Source organism: Protopterus annectens, chromosome 3.part1 (genome assembly GCF_019279795.1).
Source record: "Protopterus annectens isolate FY-2018-M chromosome 3.part1, PAN1.0, whole genome shotgun sequence".
Lineage (NCBI taxonomy): Eukaryota > Metazoa > Chordata > Ceratodontiformes > Protopteridae > Protopterus > Protopterus annectens.
This window is the reverse complement of record NC_056732.1, coordinates 1,367,217,145-1,367,240,059: the sequence shown is the minus strand read 5'-3', so window position 1 is coordinate 1,367,240,059 and position 22,915 is coordinate 1,367,217,145. Positions and strand designations below refer to the sequence as shown.

Genomic DNA, 22,915 nt, shown 5'->3' with positions numbered 1-22,915 from the left:
GTACTCTGGCTTTTGCCACCCAAGAAAATTATTTTCCTGTGCCCCTGTCAAGCAGAGCCACAGAAGTGATCCCCGGGGTGAATTTCCTATCTCCCATCCAATCATCAAGATTTTTCTTGAAGAGTGCTAATGAGGAGCTTTGTTTGATATAGATAGGTAGTTTGTTCCAGAGTATGGGAAGTCTCTGTGGTAGGAATCTATCTCTTCAGCATGTTCTGTTTATTGTTGAGACAAGGTTTAGGTCCCTAGAGCATGTAGCTCGGAGGGATTGGGATTTTTTTAAGTGAAGCATGTCCAACAGCTCTGGGTTTGACATAGCTTTGTATGTTAGGCAGAGATCCCCTCTGAGTAGGCGATATGCGACGGACTAAAGCTGGAGTTTTTTGAGACGGTCTGCATAGGACATTTGTTTGAGGCCAGTAATGCTTTTTGTGAGGTATTTCTGCAAGCTTTCCAGTTGTTGTAGATGTCTTCTGAGGTACATACCAAAAGGGGCATTGTACTATATAATGGGTCTAATGAGAAATAAGTAGAGGGGAACAATGACCTCTTTTTTCCTGGATGAGAAACCTTTTGTGATGAGGTGTGCCACGTAGAAGGATTTCCTGACTACTGTGGCGATGTGATTATCAAAAGAGAGACTACTGTCCACCTGTGTCCCAAGGTCTCTTATCACACTTTCAGTGTTAAGCAGACTACCCCCTATGTGGTAGTTCATGGGTACAGAATTTTTACCAAAAGGGATGACAATGCACTTTTGGAACTGAGCTTGAGGCCATGGCTTTGACACCAGGCATCTGTCTCAGTGAGGCTATTTTGTAGGATGTCCACATCGTTAGGAGTTTTGATTATGGCTCCTCGTTTGCAGTCATCTGCAAACTTTGTTAGCCAAAGACCTTCTGTGTTAGCCTGTACTTCAGAGAAGTAGATACCAAACAGGAGAGGACCCAGGACTGAACTCTGTGGTACTCCACTTGTCACTGGTCTGAAGTTGGATTTATAGTCTGCTACTTTCACAGTGTGGGTTCTGTCAGTGAAAAAACCCAATGCTCTGCATGTATGGAGAATGCACGGCCAAACCATACACAGTAAAAACACCACTGGCCAGCATAGAGTACAAAAAAGCACTAATATATGATTTGTTTGTGTCTTTCGGCTTTTCCCGGTTAGGGGTTGCCACAGCGGAACTCCGGGCCGCTAATGATTGGTAGTTGATTTTTACATGCTGAGTTACCAGCCCTGATGCACAACCTTCAATGAAGGTATGCCCATTCACACATATCTCCATGCAGAAGACACTCTAGCTGAGAATCGAACTAGACAGCGTCTTACTGTGAGGCAACAACTCTACTGCAGCACCACCACCGCGGGTCAGTTAAGACATAAATACTTTATTCAGACCAGTTTCGGCTAACCAGCCTTCTTCAGTGAAAAAGCATTTTTGAAAATATTCCTTTACATTTCAATATATACACTTCCACAACCGATTGGTTGCTGGAATGCATATATTTAAATGTAAAAGAATATTTTCAAAAATGCTTTTTCACTGAAGAAGGCTGGTTAGCCGAAACCAGTCTGAATAAAGTATTTATGTCTTAATTATCATATATTAGTGCTTGCTGTACTCTATGCTGGCCACTGGTGTTTTTTCTGTCAGTGAGCTAGTTGGCAACCCATCTTGTGACATATGGATTTATACCTAGTTTAGTGAGTTTATCTATAATTCCAGAGTGGAGGATGGTGTCGAAAGCCTTGGCGAGATCTAGATAGGCTGTGTGAACCACCTTACCCTCATCTACGGCTTTGGTGACTGCTTCAAAGAAGTCTATCAGGTTTAGGAGACATGATCTGCCTTTTACAAACCTGAAATGGGTAGGGTCCAGAGTTTGGAGATTACCAATGTCATTGTTTATAAGTTCCATGATGATACGTTCCATAGCCATGCAGGCCAGGCTTGTCAGGCTAATGGAGCGGTAGTTTCCAGGGTCCGTGGTGGCTCCCCCCTTTACGGAGTGGGATAACCATTGCTGTGCGCCATTCAGTGGGGACAAATCCTGAGGTGAGGCTATGATTGAACATGGTACTTAGGTGGGATGCGAGTTCATTCTGTAGTTCATGTAGAACACAGCCTGGGATGTTGTCAGGTCCCATGGATGCTGTTTTCTTGGCTTTGGAGAGTGTGTTTTTTACCTGTGCAGCTTTGATTACAGGTACTTTTGCATTCTTCCATTATCGAGATGGGCCCTTTAGGGGGCAAGAGAGGGGTAAAGTTAGCATTGAACCTATCTGCCAGGATGTTGGCAATATCAGTTCATTCTGTATATTTAGTGCCATTGTGTTGTAACTCAGAGCAGACCTGAGTGCTTTCATTGAGATTCTTGACATAGCTATAGAATGCTTTGTGATTGTCTTTAGAATCAGAGGCAATTTTGTTTTCATAACTAGCTTTGGAGGATTTTATGAGGGATCTAAGCTTCTTACTGAGGCTGACCAGGGAGTTCCTCCAATCATGGGATTTTACTCTTTTTTGCACCAGTTTCTTTCTTCTGTTGTAGAGTTTATGGCAGGGGACCACCAGATTGGCTTCCTTTTTTTGGATGATAGCATCTTGGTTCTGTTAGGGATTGCATGATCCATGCACTCGTGTAAGTGCTTATAAAGTGCATTTGCATAGGATTCAGCAGTCGTATCTCTATTGTCTGTCAGCATGGGTGTCGTGAAGTTTGCCACTTCTGTCTTAAGAAGTGTGAAGTTGGCTTTGGAGAATTTTTTTTCGGTGGTTTACCTGGGGCTATATTAGAATATCGAAAGATGTAAACACCGAATGTTTCAATGTCGAACTGTATTCAGCGAAAGCTGAAAATATCGAAGCAACAGAAAACCAAATTTTTTCCTAGGGAAAGAATTTGGTTGTCCTTTTCTGTTGCTTTGGTATTTTCAGCACTGTGGTGTAAAGTTACGGGTTGGGTTCAGTTAAGTGTTCGATTGAGTGTGGGTTAGGTTAGTTAAGGTTAGGGTGCGGGTTAGGTATGTGTGCGATTGTGTGGACGTGATGGTTAGGGTGGGTTAGGTGAGTTAGGGTTAGGGCGCAGGTTAGGTATGTGTGTGATTGTGTGGATGTGAGGGTTAGGGTGAGTTAGGTGAGTTAGGGTTAGGGCGCGGGTCAGGTAAGTGTTCGATTGTGTGGACATGAGGGTTAGGGTGGGGTAGGTGAGTTAGGGTTAGGGCGCGGCTGAGGTGAGTGTGCGATAGTGACGGACCTTAGGTTTAGGGTTTGGGTTAAGGTAAGTGGATAGTTAGTGGTGTGTATATAGTTTAGTGTAGGGTTAGGTGTAAGATTTTGGGTGTATGTGTGTGGATTGCTGTTTGTTTGGTGTGCTTGTGTTGTGTGTATGGGTTTTGGAATAGCAAATTTTTTCCCTAGGAAAAAATTTGTTGTCCTGTATGTTTGTTGTTTTCAGCTTTTGCTGAATACAGTTCGACATTTAAACATTTGGTGTTTACATCTTTTGATATTCTAATATAGACCAGGTTTCCCTAATGGGGGGTGGGGGTGGGATGTGGATGTCTAGGGTGATTAGCTTGTGGTTGGATCTGACCAACGAGGACTTGACCTCTGGTGTGGAACACCGGTTGCCCATGATGGTAATGACCAGGTCTAGGGTATTGCTGCCCCTGGTAAGGGTGTGGATAAGTTGAACCACGGCATTGGAATTTATGAAGTCCAGAAAACTTTGAGCACAAGAGTTGGTACATAAGTAGTCTTCCCAGTTAATGGTGCGGTAGTTGAAATCACCTATTATTAGGGTGTTAGGTTGTACCCTAATATTTTCCAGTGTATCAAGAAATGAGAAGTGAGAATCCTGGGGCATGGTGGGGGATCTGTAGCAAGCTGCAATTTGGACTGCAGTCTTGCCCAGTGTTATTTGCACTTGGATAACCTCGGATGCATTATGCTGAGCAACTAGCCTGGAGGTGTGGATATCCTTAATGAATATGGACACACCTCTGCCTTTAGTGTTTCAGCCAGGTTAGGTGGCCAAAAGGTGTGGTATTAATTATAGCCTGGTAATGCAGGGGTGCTCTGTGGAGCCTTGAACAAGGTCTCTGTCACTGCACAGATGTCGATGTTCTCCATTTTAAGGAGTGCCTTGAGTGAGTGTATTTTGAGGTTTAGACTTCTAGCATTGAGTAGCATTACCCTCAGATTTTGCTTGCTTGTACCTGTTACAGTGGTAAATTTGTCATTTGAACCTTGCCTAAAAAAGGCACTATAGGGATGGCAAGAGCCTTAGCCAGTATCCGGAGTCCCAAGGGCAACAGGTGCAGGCCATCTCTGGCAAAGCATCGTGGTTTATCGATCATGTCATCCCAGGCAGACAGATACTGGATCCCCTTAGAATGACACCAGAAGCTTAGCCAATTGTTGAAGTCAATCATTTTGTCCTTGTACTGTGGTATTATTCTGGGTGATGGCAGGATGCTACTCAGGGCTAGGATCATACCTGCCTGGGCTACAAGATCAGACAGCTCCTACATGTCTCTTTTCATGTAGTCCAGGGAGGTACATCTCAAGTCATTCAAACCAATATGGACAATGATAAAGTCATATTTGTACTTGTTGTGGAGTGATCTGAGTGTGTGTGTTATGTGGCAGATCCTGGAACCCAACAGGCAGCTGACAGTAACTTTTTCCTTGTTTGGCCTGGTGAGTGGAACATCAGTGTGCCTGACTATAGAGTCATCTATGACTAGAGTGTTGGGTACGTTGTTATGCCTTATGGGCTGTGGTTGAGTGGCACACTGAATTTGTGGGCTATGTGTCATTTGGGTTGTGTTGGAGGGTGGAGGTTGCTTGCGTTTCTGCTCTGGATGTCCTGTTGCTTGGGTAGATTTTTAATGAGAGCCTCCATGAATGTAGGTGTGTGTTTTGTGTTTCTATGTGTGGGTTTTTGTGGTGTAGGTTTTGAGGGACTATGTGATGAGTGTAGTGTGGTGCAAGTGTTTACCTTCTCCTCTTGACTGTCTAGTCCAGTCTTGGGTGAAGAGAGCTTTGCTTCCAGTTTGGCTATATAAGTGCATCTCTCACAGGGTGTAGTGTTGGGTGGTAGGGGGAGAGGGTTGCCTGTGTACATGAGGCAATTCCTGTATTGCCCCAAAATGCCCAGAGTCATCAGGTAGACAGAAGAAAACACCGGGAGCTGAACCTTAGACATGCCTGGATAGGTGCTTATTTATTAAGTACTAAAAACTGTTTTCCTCTAGACAAGTGAGGAAAGTTGAGTGCTGTATTAATTTCTAGCTTATTTAGTGCTTACAATGTGTTCTGAACAAGTGCTGAGCTCAAAGAAACAGATCTGAGTGCTGAAACTAGCTTACAAACAGTCCTGGATACAGCAAATCTGTATCTAGACTAGATGATTTACAGGAAAGGCAAGAAACAAGATTAGAAATTTGTTTCCTCAAACTACTATGGCTTATGTTACTTGTGATGACTAGTATTACTGATGGGGCTTGAATTCCACTGATGCCACCTGAGATGTTATAGACTGATGGCATCACTGCAACCAATGTGAAGAAAAGTTCCTAGATGGGTTCAGAGGCTTGGTCACTTGAGTCACATCATTGTTACCCAGTAGGTTAAAATAAAAGAAAGAAAGTACATACATGTCTAACTCGGTAAGGAGTTCACAAAATGCAACATGTCCCCAAGTGTATAAGGGGAATATGCACTGTGCCCTTTATGAACTTTCAACATCCACCCCCTAATTAGACTGCACACAACCCACTTAGAGAGCTGAGTCTTTGGCCTAGCCCCACTAGGCCCCTCTCTCACCACTCTCTCTGTGAACCACAGTGCCTTCCAGTCCGCCTTACCAGCAGTATTTTCACATGCACATACAGTTCCCAGGGAAGGATAGCAGAATTCTCTAATCCACACAGCTTTCTTCTTGGTGTGGTAGCAATGCCATCACCTTAAACTGTCAGGGTATCTTTAGATACTTGCTTCTTGTAATTAAGCCAAATATGAAATCCTACACATTAATATTTTCACTGGTACTAGATCCAAATGATCTAGCTAAGTTAACAAGGGAGCTAGAACTTGTTAGCTTACAGTGGTAAATTATATCCTTTCTCTCAGATAATAAATGGCAATAATACATATATTAAAAACTGCCACAATAGCTTAATAATGGTTAAATAAACTTTTCTAAATGAAAAGGCAAATAGCATAGTGACAGATTAAATATGCAAAATGTTCAGCATCCTCCCCAGTTGAGCTTCAGACTATTACATAAAAAGTTTTCACAGCAGCTGAAAACTAGTTCTATCAATATTGTCTCTTACTGAATCCCAAAAAAACTAAATTATTACTTTTCACACCTACACAGATGTCATCTACTTTTACCTTCAATTTAACATCTAACAATGGCACAATAATAACCCCTGACCCTACTACCAAACTTCTAGGTGTCACAATAGACCATAATCTCAACTTTGATTTGCATATTAACTTAACCATCAAGTCAGTCAATAGAAAACTTGGATCTCTATATAGGCTGAAACCCTTCCTTACTGAATCAGCCAGAAGTACCATCGCACAAACGCACCTGCTCTCTACCCTTCTCTATGCCTCACCGATTTTTACAAACTTATCTAAATCCAATTTCAATAAACTAGCAACTTCATATAACAATTTTGCCAGATTTGCGACAGGAGCCCCTTTTCGTACCCATCATTGTTCAAATCTTAAACAACTGGGCTGGCTGGAATTACAAAATCAAATACGACTACAGCAACTAACCATCACCCACAAAATCTTCTATCATCCTTCAAATACTACGATACTTTGTACTCTAATTACTCCTTATAAAAACTTCTCTTCCTTGCGCTCTGCCACCAAGCTCCTATCAGCCTCCCATAAATCCCACAACAAAGCTGGGGACTGTGTTCTCCAACTCTACTGGACCTATCTGGAACAAGCTTCCAAGTGAACTTACTGCACTTACTTCTTTACCCACTTTCAAGAAGCATCTAAAAACTTTGCTTAATTCCCAATGGCTCTGTCCTTGTACTTACCCTGACTGAACCTTTTATTGCCTCTACCTGTTCTTGGTCATTTCAAATACTTTACTAGGTTTCTACAGTACTATTTTTCTACTTTCTCATTACCATTTCCACTGAACTAAAAAACCTGCAATGTGATTCCTCTATGCAGGTCAATCAACATGGTCTGTCATGTAATACATAAGATTTCTATCCCTTCTTGCATTAGCAATTTTATCACCTGATGTATTTTGCTGGCTATGCTTCTGGCATTGTTTATGTACTACTTTCCATTTGTAAAATATTTATTTTTTGTATAACTAGTTTTGTTCTATATTTTTGTGTTTGTGGAGCTTTTCTCCCTGGGCCTCTACTGAAAATGGAGAAGTATCCAGCTAGACTAGCCCGGTCAACAAATGTAAAATAAAAAAAAAATAAAAAAGAATGAGAAAGTGGTCAAGGGATATCAAATAACAGTTAGTTACATAGAATGAACCATTTGAAGAAAAAACACATAGGCTAGATACACAAATCTAACTCTGGCCTGTACGGTATGAAACCCTTAATATTATAAGTTCCTAGAAGATAACAACCAAAAATTGCAGATAACAAACTTACAAGGAAGTGAAAACCTCTATTATCTTCCAAGGAAAGACAAGAATGAATAGGGACCAGACTCAAATGTTATGCAGTCATCTGGGTCTATATTATAACATCGAAGTCTTAAAACTTCAAATGTTATAATATCGAACCCTATTCAGTGAACGCTTGAAATAGCGAAGCTGCAGAACACCGAATACTTTGCTAGGGAAAGTATTCGGTGGGCCGTTTCTGCAGCTTCGCTATTTCCTCAACTGTGGAGCGAAGGTTACAGACCGGGTTAGGGTAAGTGTGTGAACAAAGGTGACTGTGTGATAAGGAACTTAGGGTTAGGAAGTGGGTAAGGTGAGTGTGCGATAGGGACTTTAGGGTTAGGGAGCAAGTAAGGTGAGTGTGCGATAGTTAGGGACCTTAGGGTTAGGGTTGGGTTAAGGTAAGTGGATAGCTAGTGGTGTATGTTTGGTTTAGTGTAGGGTTTTGTGAAGTGTATGTGTGTGGATTATTTATTTTGGTGTGCTTGTGTTGTGTGTATGTTTGTCGGAACAGCAAATATTTTCCCTGGGAAAAAATTCGCTATTCTGACTGTTCGGTTTTCTGGTGTTTCGATCGAATGGGTTAGATATTATAACATTCAAAGTTTTAAGACTTCGATGTTATAATATAGACCCCATTCATCTACCCTAGATGTATTCCCCAGAAACCATTACATCATTTCCTTTTGCAGAAACTATTACATCAGCTTATTTTCATTGTTTCCTTTCCCAGAGTAAAAGTAACAAAAACAGTTTTTCCACCTGTAAAGGACAACAAAATGACCGATATACAAGATCTCACCATACATCTCTTACCTGCCTGCTTTTTAATGTCTGCTTTTTTCACAGTTCTAGTCAGCTACTACTTTGAAATAGTCTGCAATTACATTGCATGAACTGCTAGCATAGGGGAAGGAAACGTTTATATCTTCAAACAGAAGATTCATGCATTTCTCTTCATTTTATCTGCATTTACATTCACAAAATAAAAGGTTGCATGGTTACATCCATATTTTAAAAACACAATGTGTTAGTAGTAGGAAATAAGACAGAGAGAAGAAAAAAATGCATTAACATCTTTAAACTAGTTTTCTTTTGCCTGTTATTAGCCCTTGTACCACAAAACCTGATTGGATACTATGGGAAATACTATGGGAAATACTGTTTGACTGAATGTTTTGCCACTCCAAGCTTTGTTAGCATTTATTTTCTCTTTGTTTTTTGTGACACTGTTAATTAGAAATGATTATCTGCTCTATTACTTGCCTGGGTGGTTCCTGGCCATTTTTTGTAGTCCCTATTTGGTAGTGGGTGATACTAACTGATAGTGTGCTCACTTGCTACAAGGCTTGTCTGTATTTCCTTACTGTTCTGGCTTTTGCCAAACTGCTATTGTGGTAATTTATGTGATTCATTGACTGTGTGATATTTGGAGACCATTGCAGTGTTTCAGCTGCATGAAGTATTCCAACTCTACAGAAGTAAAGATAACGTTACAATGCCATATTATTGTCATTTCACTTGATGGCTTTGAGATATCAGTGTAACGATATATCAATTGTTCATTGACAACTACTTTATTCTTTCATGGCTTTCTTTGTTACAATGGCTGGCATTAAATGTCTGCTTTCTTAATTTCTGGAGAGAAGGCTGTATACATTTTGTCATTTTCTTTTCAGTATATCAAATGGACTGAATTGAGTATATTGAAGATCATGCTGTGTAATCGTTTCTTCCCTTGTTTGGTACTGAAGGGTTGCAAAGCAGCAAATGATCTACATTTAATGCTGATTTTCTTACAATACCACACATTTTCATTGTGGTTTTCATTTATGAATTTGGTTCTATACTTTTTATCTTTATTTTCAGGATTTACTTTAGATTTTAGGGTAATTCACGATTTTATAGTTGTGCATTGAACTGTTAGGTGGATTTAGTTCTCGGGTTAGAATAACTTAATAAAACTGCAACAACAACATTACATGGTACTTTTATCACTGTACAGAACTTAAAGCATAAGCACTGAAGGAAATACAAACACTGCTTGAGTGTTTTCAGGGCATATCTGAGCCATTGCAGATGCAGTGATACGAATGCCCACCATTACTATTTCCCTTGATCACTTTCCTTAATAGAATGATATGTGACAGCTGTTTGATTAACTTGAGAACTTTCTGGACTTTTCTCTTTTTTTTTGTTTTAACAATATTAAATACAAATAAACAGAGCTCATATTTAGTACTTCATTTAAGAGATAAGACATCATAAATCATAAGTTAAATGTCTAATGCACATTTTAAATCCCAGCACATTTATGAACGTGTATTTAATTTACTTAGAACAACTTTATAGTTTCTTAAGATGATTCAGTATCTTGGTCCCCACTTTTCCCTATGATGTATTCAGAAAGCAATTTATTACCGGATTGAGTTCAATGCAAAAGTAGTCTTATTTGGCATTAGGGAAAAAAGGGTTAAGCAATCCCCTTCTGAGCAAAATATATGCATATTACTTTTCTTTGTGACATGACATATAGAAGACCAACGGTGAAATCTGTGGCAATAAATAAATAAATAATCTGTGTTATTTGCATTTATAATGTGGTGATTCACTTTTCTAAGATTTTAACTATGACAGTTCCCAGTACACAATCTTTTGTCTTAGTTTTCTTCAGATCAACTCCATGACAATGATTTGCTATTTTATCATAAAAGTGTAACTTTGGTTGCATAAAGATAATAAAATATCATTGCAATACTAAAGCATGTATTCAAGAATTAAGTAAATTTTATGTAGTGGCAAATACTTGCTTGTTGTCTTTTTCAGAGAAGGTGAAAGATGGCACAAACTACGTACTGCATTGAATAAGAAAATTCTGAAGCCAAAAGATGTTGCAGTGTATTGTGGAGCCATCAATGAAGTGGTATCAGATTTTATAAAGAAATTGTACTACCTGAGGGAAAACAGCCCATCTGGAGTCCTAGTTTCTGACATAGCTAATGAATTTTACAGATTTGCCTTTGAAGGTAAACATTCATGCCTGTTTATTTAAGCACTTTAATTTGGATTTTTTTTTTTTCTGTCTATAATTTTTTTAATTTCACACAAGAGAGACAAAATGCGTTCTTTATTCATTTAGCAAATGTTACTTCCTTGTGTTCATTTTACATTCACTGGTAGATTCCTTTGGGTAAAACACAAGCCATTTAAGGGGAAATCTTAGAGAGAAGAGCATGTTCAAATATACTCAGATTAGAGTGCAAATTCAAATATGTGAATAAAAAATTCAACCTCTGTCAAGGAACTGTACTAAAAAGGAACACATAGGTCTATTACACAGGATAAGAACTAGAACAATGTTATTGAATTCAGCAAACAAAAAAATAAAAAGTGGACAGAAATTAAGCTTGCATTGCTTAAGTAAATGAGTCAGCACTAATGATACAGTGCTGCAAATACAGGGAGTGCAGCAGAGAAAAGCCGCATTAAAAAAGCTTGTAAATGGAACGTTGGAGCTGTTGTAATGGTTAAGGTGTTTCCCCTCACAAACACAAGGTACAGGGTTTGATTCTCACTTTTAGTCACTGTATGGTTATTAGCTGGGCATGTAATAGTCTGCAGATTGATTGCCTACTATTTGTGGGCATACTGGCATAATGGTTAAATGGTTAAGGTCCTTACTCCACAGGTACAAGGTACAGAGTTTAATACTGATGTTAGGGTATTGGCTAGGCATGTAATAGTCTGCAGCCTGATTTCCTGGTATTTACCTATGAACCCATGGAAGCTCCAGCATGGCATTGTTCAGACACTGCCTGCTGCCTGGGATATCTTAGTAAAGTCATCTGCGAGTATGTCATGTGAATTTGGTACTGCTAGAAGATCTTTCAACATCAGGCTTGTGAAATGCTACTGCTCCTTTGCAGGACTCTTAAATTATTTGGGGTCATTTTACTGACTGCTATCATTTTGGGTTGCAATGGTACTGACGAGATTTGGATGCTATGGGCTGTTCTACAGATCCAGCATGGTTACAGCTATATCATATGAGTCTGATCCAGCATGGTTACATCTATGTCATATGAGTCTGGTTGCTCTCAAATACTGAATTAGGTATATAATATGCTGTACTTTTATTGCTGCAGATATGTTAGTGTGCCTAGGCACTGTAGCCTGTGACTTGGCCTGTCTGACCACTGCTACTGTCCCCATAAAGAAAAGGGATGTTAATTCATTTCTGTTTGTATTTAAAGGTGCATCTGTGAGTGCAGTACCTGTAATTTGTCTTCCTTGTTTGCTATGCATGATTCACGTTTTCTGAAATTTCTTTTTGTATCTATGCCAATGTAGTGTTATTTATAATTCATTTAACAGTATATTTTAAAGTAGCTCTGTCCTAAACATTGTAAAATTTGAAAACAAAAAAATATATAACATAAAATACAAAACATTAATAAAAGCAATTTAGGAGTGCATATATCTACCAGAACAGTAAGCAAAAATGTAAAAATTATTATTATACAATGACCCCCCATTAATATTCAAAAACGTGCATGCTGATTGGTCAGCGTGCACATTGTAAATCACTCATAGTAATGGAAAAAGGTCCGGTCGCCTGGACTTTTTCCATTACTATAACTCTTTTTTTAAGCAACAGAGAATGCAAGATCTCCATTGCTTCATACTGTCTCGCTATGTTAAACGAGTTTAACATAGCGAGACAGCTTTAAAAAAGCAACGGAGATTCTCCGTTGCTTTTTTTAAAGCTGTCTCGCTATGTTAAACCCATTTAACATAGTGAAAAAGTTTGTAAAAAGCAACGGAGATCTTGCTTTCTCAGTTGCTTATTTCAAAACTGTCTCGCTATGTTAAATGGGTTTAACATAGTGAGACAGCTTTAAAAAAGCAACGGATATTCTCCTTTGCTTTTTTAAAGCTGTCTCGCTATGTTAAACCCATTTAACATAGCAAAACAGTTTGTAAAAAGCAATGGAGATATTGCTTTCTCCGTTGCTTTTACCCACAGCTCTGATGTACTGCATAGGCATACACATACGCAGTATATCAGAACTGCTGCAGAATACCAGACAGCTGCGGAAGGGCAGCAAGGAGGCATTATACAATGCCATTATTTAAGAAAAGTAATTATTTTTTTTCTTAAATAATGTCATTGTATAATAGCAATAATTCACTTCTGGGTGTGGGTAATGCTGGATTTACCCACAGTTGGCTTTGTTTGGTCACTCGGGCTTCACCCTCATGACCAAACCACACCAACCATGGGTAAATCCAGCATTACCCACACCCAGGCATGGGTTATTGCTATAATAAAAAATCATAAATGCTCACGTGGGATTTAGGAATATACCACTAAAAAAAATGTAATTAAAAGACCTAAAAGAGCCCTATGGCTTACTCACTAAATCAAAGTAGTTAATATATATTACATTATCTTTGTACTTTTTATGTTATAATATATGTAACTGCAAAGCTTGACACAATTAATGGTGTTCCAATTGAAGTCAAGGGTGGCATTCCTAGGCACTGATTTTCTATTTTGCTTGGAAAAATATCAGTAAAGTCCCAAGATGGACTGTTTTGAGAACTGAAACACGTGGGTGGTTCATTGAATTTGTCATTAACAACCAGAGCACCAATTTGCAATGACCTGTATTTCTTCACATGCTTATTACTTGAAATATTGTTGAATATGTTTATTGGATGTTCTGTGTCTATAATCTGTTTTAATTTTGCATACATATATAGAAAAGATTTCCTTTTATTCCTTCCAGCAAAATTAATTTGGTTGATGTCATGCTGGAACTAAAGCTGAATATTAGAAAAACAAATTTACCACTTTTTTGATAGGGAAGGTCTGTAGACTGTAATGATTTAGAACTGGTTAGGAAAAGTACTTTAATTCCATCTTTACACCTCTGTTGATTTTACATGAGAAAATTTGTGAACAAGAAACCAGAACATTATTCTATAGTTGAAGTGTTAATAAATTTTATAATTTAACAGAAGAATTTATTAAATTAATTAAAAAAGAATAGAGATGTATGAATAATGAAGCAGGATAATGGGGTAGGATTGTTATTATGGATAGCTACATTTATTCACAAAAAATGTTTGAATATTTACATAATGGATCTTATTTTACAACTGCTTATATTAATGAAGCAACATTTCTTATTATAAAATTGAGTTCTATTGAATGATGTAGCTTTTGACTGTAAAATTTTCAAGAAGATGGTTGAAATTTTGAGGATAGTAAAAACATTAGCCTCCTCTATGTTTGGGATACCCAAGGTATATAAATCAGTTTACCTTTAAAATGTCAACGGTACATAATCAAATGGCCACACCACCAAAACATTTCCACGAAACCCGTGCCACCGAAACATCACAAACTCGAAAAAACATTGAACATTGACATTTCTGACCATGCCATACCTATAAACAACTGCTAACATGGATCAAAAAGGGGGCAAGATTTTGCAGTTCAGAACATCGTCATTCGAGGTTTTGAGAAGGCGCAATTCAGAGTTTGCGGAAGCGGATTCAATGTTCCGACTGTCATCATTTTGATGGTAAACTATATACATCTACTATAAATCCTCCATTAAGTCCAATAGTAGCTGTGGGGGTCTATAAACCTGAACTATTTGCAAAATATATCAACAACAAATTAAAAAAAAATTTTTCAGTGAAAAACAGCATGCATTGCTTGATTAATGGCATAACAAATACAGCAAATTGTGAGTTTTTTGAGGAAAGTTTGTTGGTTGGTATTGACGTTAAGGATTTGTTCTTGGTTATTCCTCCTGATATGGGACTGGATTGGTTCCATGAATCCTTAATTCATTTTAGTACCTTAACATCTGATGAAGTCATTTTATATTTATTTATAGAACTCACACTGAGTAACAATTTTTATACTTTGAGGGACAATACTATACGGAGGTTAAAGGAGTTGCCATGAGAGTGTCCATGGCTCTGGTCTTTTCTAATATAATATAATATTATGATGGCAGGAAACTCACTATGTGTTCCCCCACTCTATTGCAAATATACAACATTTCTGTGTTATTTGAATTATGTGTTTTGGTGTAGAGTGGTGATAAAAGTATGTTGAATGAGTTCTTAGATTATATTAACAGGACAACTGTCAAAGGAAAAACAACTTCAAAAAGATCAACACATGGCAGGTTCAGGTTAAGGCACTTTAATCTTGCAGCAAGGAGACAAAAATGTGCTAATACAGAGTTTGTCTAACTAGAATCAGGAAGTGAAGCCATTCTTATACATTTCTTGCAAGACATTGCCTACTAAGCTGACGTAATAAACCACAAGTTCTTTCAATATTATTTCATAGCAGCTGTTTGTCCATGATTTTCTGCTGGCATATCAAGTTTACAAAAAAACTTCCTAAGAAAAACAACGTGGCCTTGATGACCACCGGTCAGATACAACTTCTCACTATGCAATGTTACCATTCAAGGTACTATGGCTAATTCGAGCACAAAGCAAGTACAGATTATAGTTCATTTCTTCAAGCAGTCTTTGTTCAACTGTATCTATCTTTTCTGCAGCTGTGCATGTTCTCATAACATGAACAGAGCTGATTGTTCAAGTTCAATAACATTATAGAAAACAGTATTGTTCTATTCATTATTTTCCTGACCTAGCAGATAATCACCTGCTTCTCAGTAAATTTCCAAAAGCATAAATATGAATTTTGCTGTGCTAGCAAATACTAGGTCAGAGAGCATCTTGCAGTTTCAGAAAGCATATTGCAGTTTGAAAAGCATCTTGTAGTTTCATACAAAACTAAGCTGTACATAAAATAGAATGAAATGTGTTAACCCTTTTAGCTTCTAATAAGCACTAAACATATACATTAATACATATTTTTCTAACATTTCCCCCCTGTTAATACTTTTTATTCTATTTTCAAAAGCATAAACAGTTTGCTTCTTCTCCTAACCTCTTCCGTTCAGAATTTGCAGTTAAGAGAGTCATTCAGTTTAAACTTATGAAAGTGTTTCATGTTTCAACAGTTCTTCAATTTCAGTACTTTGATACAAAGTCTCAGAAACTGACATGTCTATAAAATCTTTAATTAATCTTTTCATGCAGGGAATACCACAACAAATACACACTCCTAATAGGAGTAATCCCACACAAATGGCAATCAGGATGTTCATTAGGATGCTACCCCATCCCCCAAACAAATTCTGGAAAAAATCTGTCAGTGGGATTGGGCCTGGTTTGGTCATGGCTGACACTTGCTGAATCATCTCAAGATGGTCACTCATGCTGGTTGTCAGGAATATATGAACACCGCTCCTCTTTTATTAAAGTGCACATACCACCTTTCGCCACTAGGGTGAAGTCGAGAGCCATGCGGTTTTGAAGCACCACAGTTCTCATAGCGTTCACTTCATCAGTTACTAATTCGAGAGCAGAAAAAGTTGCATTACTCATTACTTCGAGAAGTTTGGACAGTTTTCTCAGCTCCCAAATCGATTTTACTGTGCCATATGCAGGGGCTATACCTGCCCACGATATAATAGTGTCACTCAAGTCCATGTGTGTTAGTTTATTTTTGTTTTTCACGGAGTTATGGTTTCTCCAGCCTGCTTTGATTCATCCCACTGGATTCTCAGGTCTCTTGATTGGATTTCCAGGTTTCTTGGTGACCTCTCTGACATTTCGAATTCTTCCCTGAGGCAAAACTGCAGTGTGTCGTATGGCCGGAACCAGGTAACCCAAAAAACAACTGCCGAACCAATTCTCAGGTAACCATTTGTATGCTTTTTTCCCCACACTCAAAATAACAATTCTCTACTTTAGTATTAATATATACTTGCCCTGCATGAAACATTTTCTTATCAATGATAGATAGTTGTTTAAAAAGATCAGGATTATGTTGTACTTCATCAACCGTTTTGTGCATTGATTCAAAATATGAGTCATAGTTTGTATCACAAATATAACCTGCATTATTAGCTTTGGTATAACACTTGTCAGGAACAGTCACATTACAATTGCTCCAACCCACCTGAACAGTATCATTTTTGTAAAAACATACAATTTCCTTTTGTGTAACAGGCAGGTACAATGCTATTTTGTATTGTGATTTCACAGTCGTAGTATCAAAAATCAAATTTTCCCAGGTCTCATTGATCCCTAGGGGGACAGCAGTCATTAACAATCCCCCGTATGCTGTTGGTATAGCTGTGCAAATCCAGCAATTTGAAACATTAAAAGTTTCAGCATACACATATTTAATTGCTTGGTAAGTGTTAAAGTTCAGATGCCAGTCTATGAATAACACATCTCATTTATTCAGTTCAGCTCGTGTGGCTGGAAAAAGGAAAGACCACAGCAAAAAGATTAATGTTATCAGTATAGTTAACAGAATGATCATGCAATACTTCTGAGGTTGTTCTGTATTCCTATTTGCTCCGTATCTGGTAATTTTGTTCTTGTGTAACAGTAACAAGTTTTTTGTCCAGTTCAAAGTTTTTGACCAGTTTACTGTGTGTCAGATGAATCCAGGACGCTCGCTCTGCGATCTTGACTGCAGTGGGTGTTGACAGTAGCACTTGGTATGGCCCTTCCCACTTCGGTAATGTCCAATTCTTTTTCTTGATGACTTTCACCCAGACCCACGTGCCTGGGACTACTGCTGCTTCCGATGGTCTGGTTTGTTCTTTATCTGAAACAGAATTTAACTGCAAAAGTTGTTTATTACTTAAAAGTCATCTCATATATTCTGCGAGTGAACTGTCGGCCTCCTGGTCTGCAGGCATGAGAGGTTTCCACTGAGGTATATAGTATGCCCTCCCAAATAATTTTTCAAAAGGAGTTAACCGCTTTGCATTCAGAACAGTTCTCATGCTCAACAATACCAGAGGCAGGCAGTACACCCAATTCTTTTGTGTCTCACTAATTAACTTCCTAAGTTTATTATTCAAAACCCCATTATGCCTTTCTACTAGTCCTGCGAATTGTGGATGGTATGCACAATGGTTCTTCAAGGAAATTCCAAAATATCGGCTTAATTGTTGTATAGTTTGATTTACAAAGTGTGTGCCATTGTCACTGTAGATCTTTTCCAAATGCCAAATCTAGGAATAATTTCTTTAACAAGGACTTTTGCAACAGTAGCTGCATCTGGATTTTTGGTTGGAAAAGCTTCTACCCATTTGGAAAACATATCTATGATGACAAGACAATACTTCTTATTTTCGCATTTGTTCAGTTCTATGAAATCCATACAGATAGTATAGAATGGGTACGGTGGTGCAGGGAAACTCCCTTGTTTAAGCTTCAACGCCCCTTGTGCATGATGTTTGTTACAAACATGGCATGCCGCACAAAAATGTTTTGTGTAGTTTGTAAATCCATATGCTGTGAACACTCGATTCACTAACTGTACTATTCCCCCTGTTGAGACATGGCACTGCCCATGGCGCAACAGAGCTGCATATCTAAACAAATTAGACGGCAATATCAGTTTTCCTTCTTTGGAGATGTACAGCCCTTTCTCAAGAATTGCTCCTCGTTTTATCCATTTCTGTTATTCTACTTTCACAGTAAGTGTCTGCATTGTTTTCAACATTTCTAAATCTAAAATCTCAAAAGGTTGTAATTCCTCACTCAAAAGAAATATTTCTGAAGCTGAAGCTGTCTGCTTTGCAGCTGTATCAGCTCTCGCATTACCTTTTGAAATCCTATCCTGTTACTTGGTATGAGCTACACATTTACAAATAGCTACTTTCTGAGGTAACTGAATAGATTCTAACAAATCTAAAATAAACTGCGCATGATTAATTGGTTTGCCAGTAGATGTTATCATTCCTCTATTCTTCCACTGTTGTGCAAAAACATGTACAGTAGAAAAAGCGTACTGGCTGTCAGTAAAAATGTTCACACATTTACCCTTTGCCAAGGTACATGCCCTTGTCAAGGCAATCAATTCCGCTGCTTGTGCAGATAAGTTGTGTGATAAAATCTCAGTATCAGAAACTACTGCATACCCCACTAGGTTCTGCCCTGTAGGACCCCTTCTGCATGAGCCGTCCACGTAATATGTCACCTCAGCATCATCCAAGGGAACACCCGTTAGATCTTTTCTAGGCAGTGTCTTTTGCTCAATCTCCTGCAGGCAGCTGTGTGGTGTGCCATCAGCAGGGGTCAGGAGCAAGGTAGACGGATTCAAAGTTGTACATCGTTCACTTGTCATATGAGGTTGGCTCAACAGTATAGTCATACAGGAAAGATGTCTAGCAGGAGAAAGATATGCTACTTTTTCTTGCAGTAAAATAATCGCGACTGCATGAGGCACTCTCAATGTGAGAGGGTGGAACAACACTACTGAGGCTGAAGCCTGTACTGCCATTGCAGCTGCGACTACTGTTTGTACACAGTGGGGCAGGGATCGCGCCACTGGGTCCAGCTGTGATGAATAGTAAGCTATGGGGCGTTGCTTGTCTTCATGTTGCTGCATTAACACTGATGTCATATAACCTTGCTTACAATCTACAGTTTGGAAAAAACTTTTATGATAGTTTGGTAATCCTAAAACTAATGAGGATGCTATCAATTGTTTTAGTTTGCAGAAAGCCGATTCTGCTTCTGATGTCCATTGTAATAAATCTTGTGCTGCCATAGGCTTCTTGTATATCAAGTTGGTCAGTGCAGCAGACTCCAAGGCATAGTTTGGAATCCAACTCCGACAGAAATTAGTCGTACCCAGGAAGGACATCATTTCCTTCTTGGTAGTCGGTTTGGGTGCTTGTAAAATTGCTATTTTCCTATCTTCATCTAATGTTCTGCCTTCTTTGCATATTACATATCCCAGGTATTTAACCTGCTTTCTCCAAAGCTGCAACTTGTTTTTGTTTACTTTATGTCCTTGAGTGACTAGAAATTGTAGTAATGCTATGGTATCTTCTCTGCATTCTTGCTGGGTGGGGGCTGCCAGCAGGATGTCGTCTACATAAAGTAAAATCTGACTGACTCTTGGTGGGCTAAATCCCGCCAAGTTGCTTGCCATCTCTTGTGAAAATATTGTCGGACTTTCACAATATCCCTGTGGTAGTCGTGTGTATGTATACCTTTTCCCCTGAAATGTGAATGCAAACCAATGTTGGCTGTCAGGGTGTATCGGTATCGAAAAGAATGCATTGCTAATATCTACCACAGAAAAATACTTCTGTTGAAGCTTCAAATCATGCAATAGGGTGTGTGGATCTGACACCCTAGGTGCTCTAGGTATTACTGCGTCATTTACAGCTTGTAAATCTTGGATCATACGCCATTCTCTGTTTGCTTTCCTGACAGGAAATAAGGGTGTGTTACATGGTGAATCAGGAGATTCTACCAGTACTCCTTCCTTAAGTAAAGCTGCTATTATAGGTTTGATTCCTACTTCTGCATCTTTCCTTAAGAGATACTGTCTCTTTCGTGGTCTAAATGCTGATTTTGGTGTGATAGTAACTGGTCCGCTGTACGAATTAGTCCTACATCTGATTTCCCTGTTGATCAGAGAGTTTCTAGTATGCTCCATAAGGCATTTTCTTCCTCTTCTAGTAAGAGTGCTAATCAGCTGTCCTCACTAGACTGCAAGTGTACAGCTGGGTGTATCTGTGTTATCCAATTTAACCTCTGCTTCTGTACTCCCTGTTCTGACAATTCTAACTCCGTCTGTTTTTCCCACTTTGTGACTTTTTCTCCGAGGTCTGCCCATTTCACATTCTTGTCCTTAGTCAAACTAACATGTGGTAATCGATTAGATTTATAGAGTGCAAAGAATTCCTGGGGCAATGAACAGCTAACTACACTGTTCCCTTCTGTGTCCCAGTACAGATTACGTAATACTAATCTCTAAACAGTTCTTGCTCATATTCCTTATCAGGTCCTGGTGTGCTACAATAATACAGAGTACAGTGCAACAAATGCTGTTTATCAGTGTCAAGGGAGGGGGACTTACTGATGGCTACGTTCATCAGTTCTTTGGTTACTGCCCCTGGACCAGTCATGACCAAGTCCTGGCTGTACCAATAAAATGTTTCGCCCTCCGGTCGCACCACAAAAGTATCCATTTGTCGCTGTGCTTCCATACCCTGCATAGTTCGAACTGCTGCTATGCCAAATATCTGCATAAGATCTCTGCCCAAAAGGTTTACAGGGCATTTTGCAGAAACAACAGTTTTGGTTTTCTGGGTCATCCCTGAAACAGGGTCAGTTATTGATATGTTATGGGAGAGTGGCTCCCGATACAGCTGTCCATTAGCTGCTTTCACTAATATGTAATCAAATGATTCTGAATTTTCTGTTAGTTTGGAATTATGTATCAGGGTCCGTGATGCCCCTGAGTCACACAGGAATTTTACTTCCCTCCCCTCTACTAGAAGTGTAATTTCCGGTTTCGTGTCTGCTAAGTAGAGCTCTAGGCTCAATAATGCTAAGTCTAAAATTTCACTTTCTTCCCCATCGGTGATTTCTTGTACTTCCTCTATTTCTTCTATCACATTCTCTACTCCCTCTATCACATTTGCATTTGTCTTTTCTTGGTTATTCCCTTCTAGTGATTCTTGACTATCATATAGTCAGTCCTCACCCTCCTTATCTTCCATGGCCACCTTCTTGTTTTGCTTGCAATCCCTTGCTAAATGTCCCTTTTTTCTGCACTTAAAACATTCACCCCTTTTCTTTCTCTCTTCAATCTCCTCTGATCACTTAGCAGATTGTTTGTTTCCTTGGGCATTTTTCTTGCCCTTTTTCCCAGACTGTACTACATAAACTTCTGCTCCATCTTCTACAGAAAATACTTGGGCTTTCTTTTTCTTTTTACTGTTAAAATGCCTTTCGGCATGTCTAGTATATTCAAGTAGTGACTGTAATCTACTTGTACGATGGTCTACCATGTGCTTTGTAATAAAGCTGCTTATAGGCAAAATACTGCCTTTTAAAAATGCATTATTTAGCTGCTGCTCATACGGGGAATCATGTGTTTGGTCTTCAGGTATCTGCATTCCACAATGGTTATTAAAACACTCCAATAATCTAGCATAATAATTGTCAACAGTTTCACCTTCTTGTTGGATGCATTGATTAATGCAAGTCCAGTCTGCCCTAGGCTTCCATTTCTCAGAGATTCGGTCTGTTAGACCTTTCACTCTGTTATCCAGTTCTGCGTTGCTATGTGGGAGTGGCCTGTGTTCTGTGTCACAGGGATTCCAGTTGCCACTGATCATGTGCCAATCTGGACCAACGATTTGTCTAACTACTTTTTCTACTTCTTCTCCATTTAAATGATAACTTAACCTCATGCCCTGTAAGTCTTCTAAGAATTTTCTAAAATTAACTTTTGGATGGGGAATTCCCTCTGTGGCTTTCCAGATGTCTTCCGGTGTCCATGGTCTATATACTAGGAGAGCTGGGTCCTGCCCTTCCTGTCCTGCCTGAGAATTTGGTACTTCTATGAGCAGACATATCTCTTCTTCACTCATAGCTCATGAATTTTTGTTCATTTGATATAACTCAGTATCCCCTCTTAAGTTACATGTTCGAGACCTAGTCTCGATGGGATCTCTGACATACGGTCTTGGCTTTGCGGAGACGGCCAGGTATAGCGGAGGTGGACCAGCTTGTTCACTCGCTTCATATTCTGGTAAGGGAAGCAGAGGGAGTGGAGGGGCTGATGCTATTACTAAATTATTGTCTTCTTTATCTAGAAACATAGCTTTTGAATTATTACTTTTTTGTTCCCTACGGTTTGCTTCCTCAATCCACCTGTGTGCCTGAGGAATGCCTAATTGACGTTGCTTTTTCACCTGACCTTTTGCGTCAGTTTTAAGCTGTTTGACAAGTTTAATAAGTGAGGATTTTTCTAATTTGCCATCAAATTCATATTTATTAACCCATTTTGTATAGTACCTAACATTGTTGGCACGCTGTAATTACATATATTTTGCATCTTCAGTTAACGGCGGATCTTGGGATCTTTTTGTGCACTTATTTCCCATATTGTTCTGACTGTTAAAAATGTTACATAACCCTTCTTATTTTCATGTGGTACCACGATTTCTCTTTTTCACAGTTTATCTAGAATAGCTGCCTTACCTATTCTGTTTCTCTGATCTATGACAAGACTGCAATCTTCCTGTCCCTGACTTGTACAAGACAAATCTCCTGACAGATGATACAAATCAAGTCCC

General features: G+C 38.9%; 1 protein-coding gene across 1 annotated transcript in view; it reads left to right on the top strand.

Annotated features, from left to right (window-relative positions):
• Nucleotides 1–22,915, top strand: part of LOC122798461 (sterol 26-hydroxylase, mitochondrial-like) — a 934,778-nt gene that overhangs the window by 424,664 nt on the left and 487,199 nt on the right. The window contains exon 3 of the mRNA XM_044067402.1: nt 10,506–10,705. Within this exon, the coding sequence (XP_043923337.1) occupies nt 10,506–10,705 (200 nt within the window). The remainder of the gene's footprint in view (nt 1–10,505; nt 10,706–22,915) is intronic.